Source organism: Cygnus atratus, chromosome 5 (genome assembly GCF_013377495.2).
Source record: "Cygnus atratus isolate AKBS03 ecotype Queensland, Australia chromosome 5, CAtr_DNAZoo_HiC_assembly, whole genome shotgun sequence".
Lineage (NCBI taxonomy): Eukaryota > Metazoa > Chordata > Aves > Anseriformes > Anatidae > Cygnus > Cygnus atratus.
The window spans coordinates 8758080-8770467 of NC_066366.1; the positions used below are offsets into that span (position 1 = coordinate 8758080).

At 43.5% G+C, this 12388-nt stretch overlaps 1 protein-coding gene across 3 annotated transcripts in view; it reads left to right on the forward strand.

Moving 5' to 3' along the window:
- Window positions 1-7492, forward strand: part of BDNF (brain derived neurotrophic factor) — a 37344-nt gene extending 29852 nt beyond the window's left edge. For 2 of the 3 annotated variants that reach the window (XM_035550373.2, XM_035550372.2), the window contains exon 2: window positions 3088-7470. In XM_035550373.2, coding sequence (XP_035406266.1) covers window positions 3109-3849 — 741 coding nt within the window. In that variant the 5' untranslated portion in view covers window positions 3088-3108 and the 3' untranslated portion in view covers window positions 3850-7470. Of the gene's footprint in view, window positions 1-3087 lie in introns of all 3 variants that reach the window. The other variant, XM_035550371.2, reaches the window with a different exon arrangement.
- The last annotated feature ends 4896 nt before the right edge of the window (window positions 7493-12388 follow it).

The window sequence follows — 12388 nt, forward strand, 5'->3', positions numbered from 1 at the left end:
GACTGTATAGGACCATGTTAGAAGATTCACAGCCTGCTTACACTGTTCAGAATAGTCAAGGACTCTTTTATGAGCAAGTAGAAGTTTTTCTATGTTCTCTTGATAGCGATATTCCATGTCTGTACTGCCAAAACTTACTTTGATATAATATTCTACAGATATAAACGGGAGGGAAAAGGGTGGCTTTTTAGGGGGCCACGTTCACTTGTGAATAGTGGCTATCTTAAAGTGTCTTAAAGTTGTGGGTTTTCAAAGCCTAGCTGTACGTTTTCTTACTATCCTAAATAGTGACAGTCAGATGTCATTGGATGGGATACAAATTGATCAAGCTTGACAGCGATTTCCCTCAGAAGTGGAAGGAAACACTGAATAAGGAAGGATTAGTTGAATGTCAGATATAGAGTAGTGTTAGATCTGGTAATCAACCAGCAATTGTTGGAGATTGCTGAGGGTATGTCGAGGCCATGGTAAGATAGCTCTACATCTCTCTGCTTTCCCTCTTTGTTCCTTGTAAGAAAGCTGTCCATGCAAATGAAGTTTCACAGCCCCTATTCTAGTCACTTTGGATCCCATCAAGTTTATTGCTACCCTAATGGCCCAATGGTAATTGTGAGGGATGTGGCTTGTGCCGGAAGTCATTGCATCTTTTGCTCACCTACTGAATTGAGCAAATACTCGGCCTTCCGAGGGTGAACTTAGCCAATGTGTGCAAACTTCTCTTAGTTCCGTGCTTGCCTTGGTACCCTGTCTGTTGTGCCCTACCTCTTCTGTGTTGGAGGGCTCTCTGGGGCACTGCGTGCTCAGACGGGATCTTGCCTCCAGAGTCCAGATATTGGCTGGGACCTTTGGGCACTACTCTAACAAAAATAATGGGAACTTGATTAGGAGCCAGAAGATCTGTTTTGTGTTCGTTGCTTTGGTGGTCACAACATGTGATATGGGGTTTGGTTTTTGTCTTTTTTTTCTTTTATATGAAAATTCTTGAAGAGGGAGCGTATGATGTTCCACTGGCTCTGTCCTGGTATGCTAGGAGAACCACCCCTTCTCCATCTGTCTTGTCTCTCTGTGTTTGATAAAGGAAGACTGATAGCCTTCTTCCTTGTGTGTAAATCATGTCTAGTGTGTTTCTTCCCTTCGAGGAAGAAATCTGATATTGCTCTCTAAAATGTTTTTTAAAATCCTAGGATGAAAAATCTGCTAAATATTAATGTTCTGCACAGTTAGAGCAAACACTGTGTTCCTGTGAGTCACAGATGTCAGGTTTGTTTAATCTTAATAAATCTATGCCACAATAACACTTAAACAGGAAGAGATGGAGGGAAGAAAGAGTTGGCCTGGGGTGGAGATGACTCTTAGCTGCAGTGGTGGTCAGTGGTGGGGAGGGGAGGGGCACAGACATAAAACCAAACACTTCACCCACTCCAACACTTCATTAAGTAGACTTAGAGATGTACATTTTGGCCACTGCCTCTCTAGTACATATTTCATTTTCTTTGTATGATTTATGATAGATTGTCTTTCCACGTTGGAGTCTTAAGAGTACTAGTTTCCCACAGCATATTTGCAGGAGATGAAGTAAGGCTTTTTACATAGCACCCTGTTGGCAAACAGAAATAGCATTTACTCCAATGAGTGCTGCCAAGTATGAGGTACTTCCGAATGAACTTCAAAAGCTTTGAAACAAGCATTAGCTGCTGCTTCAAAAATGTGAACAATGCCATTGCTTTCTAGCAAGCAGAACGGATGAGAGCCGGGATCGGAAGGAGGAGAAATAACAACTGGGCATGATAGATGTTGTAGTAGCACTTGGGATCAGACAGAAAGCATAGCTGTCTGTCACAGCAGGGTTTGGGATGTTCTTGTTTTAATAGTACCTTAAGTATGTACTCCATACTTCAGGGGGAAACGATCTCTAATCTCTACCCTGAGGAATGTATGATTGCTAGAGACTCAGCAAAGCACTGGGGAAGGAACAGTCATACAAGCCCAAACTGTTCGGAGTGCTGGTACAAAGGAGTTTTCTCAGGCTGGTGAAAAGTTTTCTTACTGGCACTCACTCATGGTGCTATCCCTCTGTGCTCAAGTCAAGTGTACCTATAAGCACCAAGGCACAGCCCGTAACATGCTCCAGAACTGGGAGCAGAATGGGGGAAACAAAGAAGAGCTGCTGTGTTTAAATAGGGCAAGCAGGGCTGCTGCCTGGTTGTGCTCCTGGTTGGTTGTGTTGTTTTGTTGTGTTTTTTTTTTTGTGTGTGTAGCCGTGTGTTTAAGTAGATACTTTGCCTGCTTGAGAATAGGTGGTGAGTGGCTCTGGGAAAATACGGTACAGTGGTTCTGGTGCTGTTGTTTCAGTATAGCTCTTTATCAGCTCTGTAATCCAGTAAGCCCTTTCCATGGCATTCACATGATGTGAGCAATCTTTCCAGCTCAAATTTAGTACGGTTGCAAGCATGCTGTCATGCACCATTTTCTTGTTCTATATTTGTGCATACATACCTTCTACTTTTAGATGAGGAATTGACCTGCGGAGACCCCAGAACTGTACAGCGTCTTCCTGTGTTTTGAAGATTGCATATAAAATACAAATCCAATTTATCCTGGTGTTGTTCAGTTTCTTGTGAATTTAATTATTTTTGGCATAGAGAGATCTTAAATCAAATATTTGCATTTGTTCTTTAAATGGAAGTCATACCTTTGACACTCGTGAAGCTGCCTTTTACTGCTCAAATGCTGCATTGCTAAATAGCAGTTCTGCTTCAGTTATTATTTGAAATAGGTGTAATCAGTCAACAAATAAGAGGTCCATATAGTATCTAATCTAATACCACAGAAGGACATTGGCACATAAGAACTCTGGCTCACCATTATAAATGTTGCCCAAGTTTTGGCGTGTGATTTATCTGAAAATCTAAATCAAAGAAACACCTTGGTACAAGACTATGCTTTATCACTGGTAATGAGTTGCAGCTGCATATGCAGCAGATCTCTGCAGAAAATGCATAATGTCTCATGATAACCCAGGTGAATCTTTATTACTTGGTCCTTTGTAAATTAAACACTTTTTTTTCTTGTTCTTGTCCTTAACAGTTCCACCAAGTGAGAAGAGTGATGACCATCCTTTTCCTTACTATGGTTATCTCATACTTCAGTTGCATGAAAGCTGCCCCAATGAAAGAAGCTAGTGTAAGAGGACAAGGCAGCTTGGCTTACCCAGGTCTTCGGACCCACGGGACTCTTGAGAGCCTAAACGGGCCCAATGCAGGTTCAAGAGGACTGACATCGCTGGCAGACACCTTTGAACATGTGATAGAGGAGCTGCTAGATGAAGATCAGGACATCCAGCCCAGCGAGGAAAACAAGGATGCAGACTTGTACACATCCCGAGTCATGCTGAGCAGTCAAGTGCCTTTGGAACCCCCGCTGCTCTTCCTGCTCGAGGAGTACAAAAACTACTTGGATGCTGCAAACATGTCCATGAGAGTCCGGCGTCACTCTGACCCAGCTCGGCGTGGGGAACTGAGCGTGTGTGACAGTACGAGCGAGTGGGTGACGGCGGCAGAGAAAAAGACTGCAGTGGACATGTCTGGTGCGACTGTCACAGTCCTTGAAAAAGTCCCAGTACCCAAAGGCCAACTGAAGCAATACTTCTATGAGACCAAATGCAACCCCAAGGGGTACACAAAGGAGGGCTGCAGGGGCATAGACAAGAGGCACTGGAACTCCCAGTGCCGAACTACCCAGTCTTACGTGAGAGCTCTCACCATGGATAACAAGAAGAGAGTTGGCTGGCGGTTTATAAGAATAGACACTTCCTGTGTATGTACATTAACCATTAAAAGGGGAAGATAGTGGATTTGTGTTGTATAGATTATATTGAGACAAAATTATCTATTTGTATATATACATAACAGGGTAAATTATTCAGTAAAAAAAATAATTTTATGGACTGCATGTATAACTGAAGTTTATACAGTACAGTGGTTCCACAAACTATTTATTGAACATATCCATGACCTGAAAGGGAACAAAAGTCATTTGCGCACAACGTAAAAAACAACAAAAAAAAAGCAAACTAAAAAGTCTGCATTACATTCCTCGATAACATTGTGGTTTGTCGCCGTTGCCAAGAATTGAAAGTATAAAAAGTTTAAAAAATAAAATTGCATGCTGCTTCAATTGTGAATTGATGATACTGTCCTCTTTCAGAAAAATAAATTGAACCAAAACATTCCGTTTACATTTTAGACAGTAAGTATCTTTATTCTTGTTAGTATTATATCTGTTTACTGCTTTTAACTTCTGATAGCGTTGGAATTAAAACAATGTCAAGGTGCTGTTGTCATAGTTTTACTGTTTCTCTTACTTTTGAGCTCCCATCAGATTGAGGAAAAAAAAAGATAAAAAATCATTACCTTATCCTGGATTAAAGACCAATTTGTTTTTTTGTATGTTGTGAGGTGTTTGCAATAGCAATCCAACTATTGACAAAAAAAATAAAATAAAAAAAGGCAACTGAAAAAGAATGGTGATGTTCCACTTCACATTGTTGAACTTCAGGCTTAAAGACAGCACTTATTTAACTGTCTGACAACATGCTTTGGTGTTTTGTTTTTTTTTTTTTCAGTCACTGTCTTTTGAGACGTGCATTTTCTTATACCATGTTTGTTTGTGTTTGGTTTCCCCCCATACCCCTCTGGAAGGAATTGGATGGTGATCTTTGAAATGTTTCACTTACCATACAACTGGAGCTTGTCATGCAGAAACTATTCTTTAGAATGTTGAGAGCAATGATTGTAATGTAACAGGATCCTGGGCTTGGATCAAATGTCTTGGTGAAGCACAGCAAGAATGTCAATACAAAAGGGTCTGGAATGATTACAGCGAAGCAGAGGGATGTCATGGGACTAGATAGCTTAGTTCAGGGATAAACAACAGTGTTTTGGCTTGACTGCTGCTCTCCAGATTGTAGTCAGCACTGAATTTGGTCCTGTGCGTGCTGCCTGAGAGAAACGGCTTTGCCTTGCACGCTGATACACGTAGTGCAGCCTTCTGCTCCAGAGTGTGTCCTGCAGCCACCGGCCTCAAAGTGCTGGGGGAGAGCACAGTGTGCAAATGGTTGCGGCATCTGTGCCGGAGAGACCCCTCTGCAACAGCAGGGGAATGAGGCAGAAATTGTCCAAAGATTCCCTGCCTCTGGTTGAAAGCAATTAACATTTATGTAAATGCAGCTCTAACTCTCCTGTCAGCCTTATTCCTTGAAACAAATTGGCATTAAAAGTAAACTTGAAGTAAGTGCTAGAGTAGCAGGCTGAACATCTGCTTTGGTTCTGATAAACTTATTTATCCCTGTGCTGCTGCTCTAGCTACCCTGACAGAAGTATTACTAAAACGTCAGGTTGTAAGCCTAAGAGTTTGGGCATAGCACTTGAGCTGGCTACAGTGGGTGGAGAGGCAGAAACAGCTCATTAGTGAGCTCACTGAAGATAGATGTGATAATTGTAATCACTGTAGATAAACAAAGAGGAAAATGCTGCAAGATATAACTACTGCAGAAGCTGCAATGGTTATGCCTTTCTGTTGAAATTAATTAAAATCTGGACTAGGCAAAGTTTATTTGGAATATCATCCCCCACAAGTATTACCTATGAAGAATACATCTAATATGTTTATGTCACTCCTAGTAGAAACCAATTCTGTAGGCCAACAAAGTAAGTGATTTCCTCTACTTAAGGTAAGAGGACCTCCCTTTGCAATTTAATGGACTGTCAAAGTAGAGCCATTCCAACTGTAAAATGGAAACTTTCTGAACTTTCTGTATTGGCTGCAAGTCCACTGGACCATAAATGAGAAGACAAGGTTAGGTGACACACTTAAACTTCAAAGTTGAGCCATTGCCAATTAATTGTAGGTATGTAGGCTCCCACATAAAAGTCAGACATGAAGATCGTATTGAAATGCCTCAAAACTTTAGCCAAAGTATTTTTTTTATGCAAACTGGACATTGGAGCAAGGGAGAATTTCATTTTGCTGTAGCCAGTACCTGTCTGTGTATTACCCTTTGCGTTTAATGACCCAAACATTACTAAGGCACTATTCTCCGCAGTGTTTCTAAACTACTGCAGAGAGACGGTGTACTGGTAGCTCCACTGAAAATTAGGTTTTATTGTTTAGGAAGGGGAAAGGGTGATGCTAATGAGTGAATACCAAACAGATCATGTAGAATGGAAAAAGAAACGGTGGCTAGGACATAATGGTGATCCTAATCAGATACAGGAATAAAGTAATTCCAACTTCAAATAAAATGTATTTCTAAAAGAAGTGTTAACACCTAAATCATGCCAGAAATAAAGTTCCTAATTTCCTGAAGTTAATGATGCGTATATCTTTAACTCAGTCATCCTCACCTGGAATAGGTGAGAGCGTCACTGGTGTTACAGAATTAAAACAGTTGGATGGTAGGTCCAAGTTGTGCCATTAACTTTCTAGACGAGTAAAATAAATAGGTCTACTCGTAGAATAGCTTGGTATTTAAAGTAACTCAAAATGATGGCCTTCATTAAAATACAAAATGAAGAAAATCTTTTTTTTTTTTTGACCAGGGAATACAAATGCTAGTATATTAAAGCACGAACAAGTGGCTTCTACTCTGCTCTGTCTTTTGCAGCAAAGCCACCTGATGAGGTTTCTACTCCTGTTCCCCATTGCCCGTTCGCTGACTGTGGTGTGGGGAGCCTTGCAGTACAGCAGTCTGTTGGCAGCTGCACGCCAGACCACTGGAATAATTCCTTTAAAATACACCCAAAGGGGTAAAGTGCAGCCCATGCAGGTGGGGAGAACTAAAGGATGGAGCCGAGAACTTACAGAACCACGTCTAACTACTTCTAGAGTGTGTTCCCGTAACACGCCACTTATATGCCAATTGATGCTTTCAACATCCATACCGTGAAACTGGCAATTAAAGGCAGTCCCATGACTCTCACCTGCCTGACCCGCTACATACATGATCACAGGCTCGGGAGTTTTAGTTAGAGTTGGGGGATGATGGCTGGGTGGGGGGTTGGTTTTCGTTCATGTCACTTAATTAAAATCTTGCTGTGGTCTGTTTGTGACAAAGGTATATCATGCATGTCAGCAGGCCTAGTGCTGTGTTAAAGTAAAGACTTGCAAATGTAAGTTCATGTCTGTGGCCTTGTTCTCTACTATTCACCTTGTGTAACATAAATATTTATTGTATATTTATATAATTTTATGTTTTTTGGGAAAAACTGAAATTGGCATTAAAATTTAAAAGCAACTGCGTCATATTGTAAATATAATTAAGCTATATTTAAGTGTACTGATTAACATAATATATGTTTAACTATAGAGTTTTTTATGTTTTTAAATATATTTTCAAAATATATATAAAACTTGGGGTTTTTTGGGGGACCATGTGACTCTTTTCTCTAATTGTAAAACAAACTTGAGTTTTACTATAAAGATGTGTGTTCTTTGTTTTAAAACAATTTTTACTTTATTTTAGCAATAAAATCTCACTTGGAGGGCAGATAGCCACCTGTTTCATAGCGGGACAGTTAGCAGCGGGAGGGGGGGGGTGGCAAGAATTTGCTTTCTGCAAAACTTGGGGATACTCACAGAACAATGTAGTACTAGCCTGTAAGTCCTCATGAGACTAAAAACCCACAAATGATGAATGTAAATGATTTTATTCAGCTATGAAGTAATGAGCATAATGGAAGTGAGTTGGGGGGTCATTAACGTTAATAACTAACGAGTAAGTGAGACACAACTTCCATAGCTGTAGTCTAGTCATGTACTTGATATTTAAGTGGCGTCATGGATATTTATATCCAGTACGCTGATCTTAGTTATGTCCTCCACAGTGTAATAAGAGTGGAATTCCTTGGATTTAACGTACTGTTAGCATTGCTAAAAGAATATGCTCTACTATAGCTGTCAAGCCTTTGTGTATTTAATTATCCCAAACTCCTAGAACAATCAATAAATCTTCATGATGAATAGAAGACTTTCATATAACTTAAGGGGAAAAACGCACAAACCCAAACTCCCTTCGGAAATGCCGTTGCCGTGAATTTCGCAAGAGATCGGTGCCAGCAATGCCTCCGCGAGAACCTAGTAAATGGTGCTTCTGCAGATTCTCGTTTATATTAAACACACACGCGTGCACGTTGCTTGGGCTACTGTTGTCTCTAAGTAAGCCCCCAGCAGCAGTGAGAGGCATGCAGGGTGCTGCTGGACGGAGCGAGGGGGCCGCGCTCCTGGCACGGCATGTTGGCTCCCTGCTGCGGCAGCCGGAGCCCCCGGCAGCTTGCTGCCTCCGCCGCGGGCTCCCAAGCAAACACCCGCCAGCCCCAGGCCCTCTTCCCTAGACAGCGACAGAGAGAGATGAGGGAGGCTGTTATGGCTTATTTTGCTGTTAAGCATTTGGCACGGGTACCCAGGGAAGAAAAGGGGCACCCTAAAATCCTTCTTTGAGGTATAGGGGAAGATGTGGGAGCTGACAGTCCATGCATAGGCTCTACTGAATCTTAGCTTTGTACCCATGAACCATCCGGGAGGGGAAAGGAAAAGGTGTTTCCATAGCTGTCATCACTTAGAGCAAAAGCTAGGCTTTTAAATTGCTCAGCCGGAGAACAATGGCAAAGAGTAAAAGAAGATTTTTGAACAGAATATCAAGGCACCGTTAAAGTGCAATGAGAAGGTGAGGACATTTATCTCAATTTGTCCCAGGTGGATCCAATACTCTGCTTCCACAGGCTACTTCTAATTAAGATCTCATTCAGAAGATACCTTCTGGCAGGGCAATTAAAATGAAAAGGGAATGAATGCGCTTGTTTGGAGTAAATATGAACAGCTGCAAGGCTACACCTTGGGAAGCAATTTTAAAGTTGGGAAAGTTCTGCAGTGGGAGAGGAAAAGATTTTCTCAACTGCTTTTTGTGTTTGTTTTTTACAAAAAGCTGCTACCATTTGGGGTAGCTAAAGACTGTGGTATTGTTATAAACCACTGGGGTTGAATTGAAAGGGCTTTTTCGTTTGGTTGGTGGGGTTTTTTGTTTGTTTGTTTTTACATCTCTGGGAGAGAAATGCCTGGAGATCTCATGAGCAGGTCCAACTTTTCGAGGCAACAAAAGAAAGATGGGATTCAGCTGTGGAAATTGAGATGCTTCTGGAAATCAGGTCTTTTAAATCTCATCCTGTTACATGGAGGCAGAAAGCACCCAGAGGTAAGCTGCTGCTTGTTATGCCAATGCTCTGTTGAAAGCAACGACACACAGCTGCTGGTTTTTCCTTTGCTGCCTGTAGGGTGAGTTGCTAAAGCCTGTCTGTGACCTGATCTGTTCTCTCAGGGGTCTGTACCAAAACCACAAATACCTATACATGCAAGCTAGCTGTTGGTGCTGCTGGTTTGCCGTTGGCAGGGCTGGTGCTATAGTGTTGGCTCTCTGTGTCTCTTGACTGCAGCTTGCTCAGGATTTGGTGTCCAGGGAGAGCAGGTACTGATGTCCGGTCACAAAACCCTCTGCACAGGCAAGCCCCAGGGATGTGAGTGGCGCAGTTATGTGCCATGTGCTCTGGTCAGGTGCCTGTTGCAACGGAAGGGATGCTTTCAGCAGACTTCTGGGAGGGCAGTATGGCCACAGGTAGGAACCAGCCCCTCTGCTGCAGATCCCTGTTTCCAGCCCCCTGCCCGGGAGGACAGCGAGGGCTCCTCTGCTGCTGGGAGCTGCAGGCAGCACTTGCCTGCTGCAGGGTCTGCTGGGCTGGGCGGTGCTGGCTTGCGATAAACTCTTTTCGTACTGAAGCTGTGCTGCTGCAGAAGCTCGAGCAGGGCTGGATCCATGTGGCAGGAGCAGCCTCTCGGGTGAGGGGTGTGAGGGGGAAGGTGGCGGGCGCTGCTGCCAGGACAGCTTCAGAAGCAGCACCTTGTGGCACCATGCAGCAGGTGCTTCCCTGCTGGAATAATCCCTGCCTTGTACTAACAGACACAGACACACACACATACACACACACACACAGAGGTCTGGTCTAGCTTAAGACTATTAAGTACTGGAATTTAAAAGTTAAATCTGGAGTTCATATACATAAACTAGGCTATCTTCTCCTACTGTGTTATATTGATTATAACAACCTTTTAAAGGACTCAGACTCTCGATAAGTGCTTAGGTACTTACTGCACTAAATATTCCTTCAACTGGCATCTACACCGAGTATCTTAAATTACCCTAATAAGGTTTCCAATTATAATTTTTTCTGACCTTTAACTAAAGACCACTCTGCTGGGAAACTCATTTTTGCTCTAACCCCAGCGTGTTCCTTAATGGAAGCTTCACTATATTTGGACTCCAGTCTTGGGAATCTGTTATTTAAAGACAATGTAAAGTCTATACAGTCATGTTTGTGTTACAGAAATAGTTAGTGCTGCCAACTTTGTCATTTGAATTTAGGAAATAGCCCAATGAGGCTATGCCACTTCCAGTTCTGCTTTCTATTCTCACTCGAATGCACGTAATCATGTCCAAACCAGTACAGCTGGGAAATTGAATGCAGGGACATATGAGAGAGCTTTGAGAAACAAAAAGAAAGATTCTAGTGGGCCTTAGCAAAAGTAAAGCACAGATGATGTGATGCAGGACAGCAACCTCATAAGTGCTGCTGCCACTGTCTCCTCTTTTCCTAACAGGATGCACAGCTGCACCTGTGTCAGCCAATTCTCTGCTGGAGTGGGAGCAAGCAACAAAAAGTCTGTGCTTCTTCCTGCTTGGTTACAAGAAGTATGGGTGTCTTTTACTGGAACCAACAGCACACAAACAACTTGTTCTTGCTGAAACTGCAGCTTTTTTAGTATTATTTAATTATTTCTTAAAATGAAGCAAAAAAAAAAAAAAAGACTTCTTCACCTCACAAACTAATAGTCTTTTGGACCTGTAGGAGCAGCTGCTCCAGAAGGCTGGATCCAGCTATCTGGCAGTGGTGCTGATGTAGATACAGATCTGGCTGCTGACAGAAGGTCCCTGCTAGTGCTTGGGTGCAGCAACACCCTAGGGCACCGGTGGCTTCTGCTTGCTTCTTCTAACATCACATCGCCTTCCACCTCCCAATCTCTAGGACACTCTTCTCTCACTTTAAACCAATATCAGTCTTAAAGCTGATGTGGGCTGGGTGCCCTTGACCGTTCTTATAATCCTTAGGGGTGCAGAAGAGAGTTGTAGGCGGCCTTAGTGTGACTGTTCCCAACAGCCACATCACCTTGTGGTTTTTCTTTTACACGTCCGCTCCTTGCTGTGCTGGTGTGCAATGCTCGCTTTGCATCTCAGGGCTGTGAGCCCAGGCGTGCTCACCCAGCCGTGCTGGCAGCTGCTGTGCCCATCAGGGAACTGCCCCAGCAGCAGAGGGCACGGCTTTGAGGATGGAGGGGACTCTCCTGTGGGAGACAGGGTGCAGGAGGCTCTCCTCTCCAGGCTGCATAGGGCTTGGATAGAAATGAAGTGTGTGTAAAACAAGTTTGTGCTAACTCACTGCCAGATGTGATAAGGTCTAGGGGACCCAGTGTTAGGATTCTGACAACCCATGGGCTTCTCCTAGCACCTCCAGAGGAACGTGCTAGGCTCATGTCTTCAGAAGCCTTGCTGTCACCTAGCTGTCTAATGAAATGTGGAAAGCGATACCTGGCGGTGTGAAACTACACCCTGCTTTGTTTTCCATGGGGAACTAGGGCAAACACCCAGAAGAGGCTACTGGGAGAAACCACTGTGTTGCATGTTCTCCTGAACGCTCGTGGCCTTTAGCTCCCCGGTGAGCTGCCAGCTGTGCCATGGCCGGGTGCACTGAGGCCCTGACAGCAGCCGGGTGCTGACTCCTGTGGGGTCTACAGGGGCTGTTCCCCCTGGGCCGGCTGGGAAGGAGCTGCTGGGGCAGAGGAAAGGCAGACAAGCATGCAAGACCTCTTTGTAAACCCTTTGTGGTGGTGCGACATGGCTCCGGCATGCGCCTCTGCCGAGTTCAACAGATTCCAGGCATAGCTCTGCGTGTCCTTACGGCGTCGTAATTGTTGCTTGCATGGCAAGGCTAGAAATAATGAGGGTAGAGTAGTGCACACAATCACTATACAAGCTAATTAGCTCTGCCTGTCACTGAAAATAATACAGTGCATGGGCTGACAACCTAAAGCCTTGCTTGAACTTTCAGGGCAGGAAGTTTGTGCGAGGAGATACTAAAATAAAGCATTCCTGTAGCTCGAGATGACTTTAGGGGTCTGCAGTGCATTACCTCAGCAACAGCCACGTCATAAATTCCCCTTGAGGACCACAGTACTCTCAGTTACGTGCTTCATAACACAGCAGATAGCTGCAGTTTCTAAGAACTGG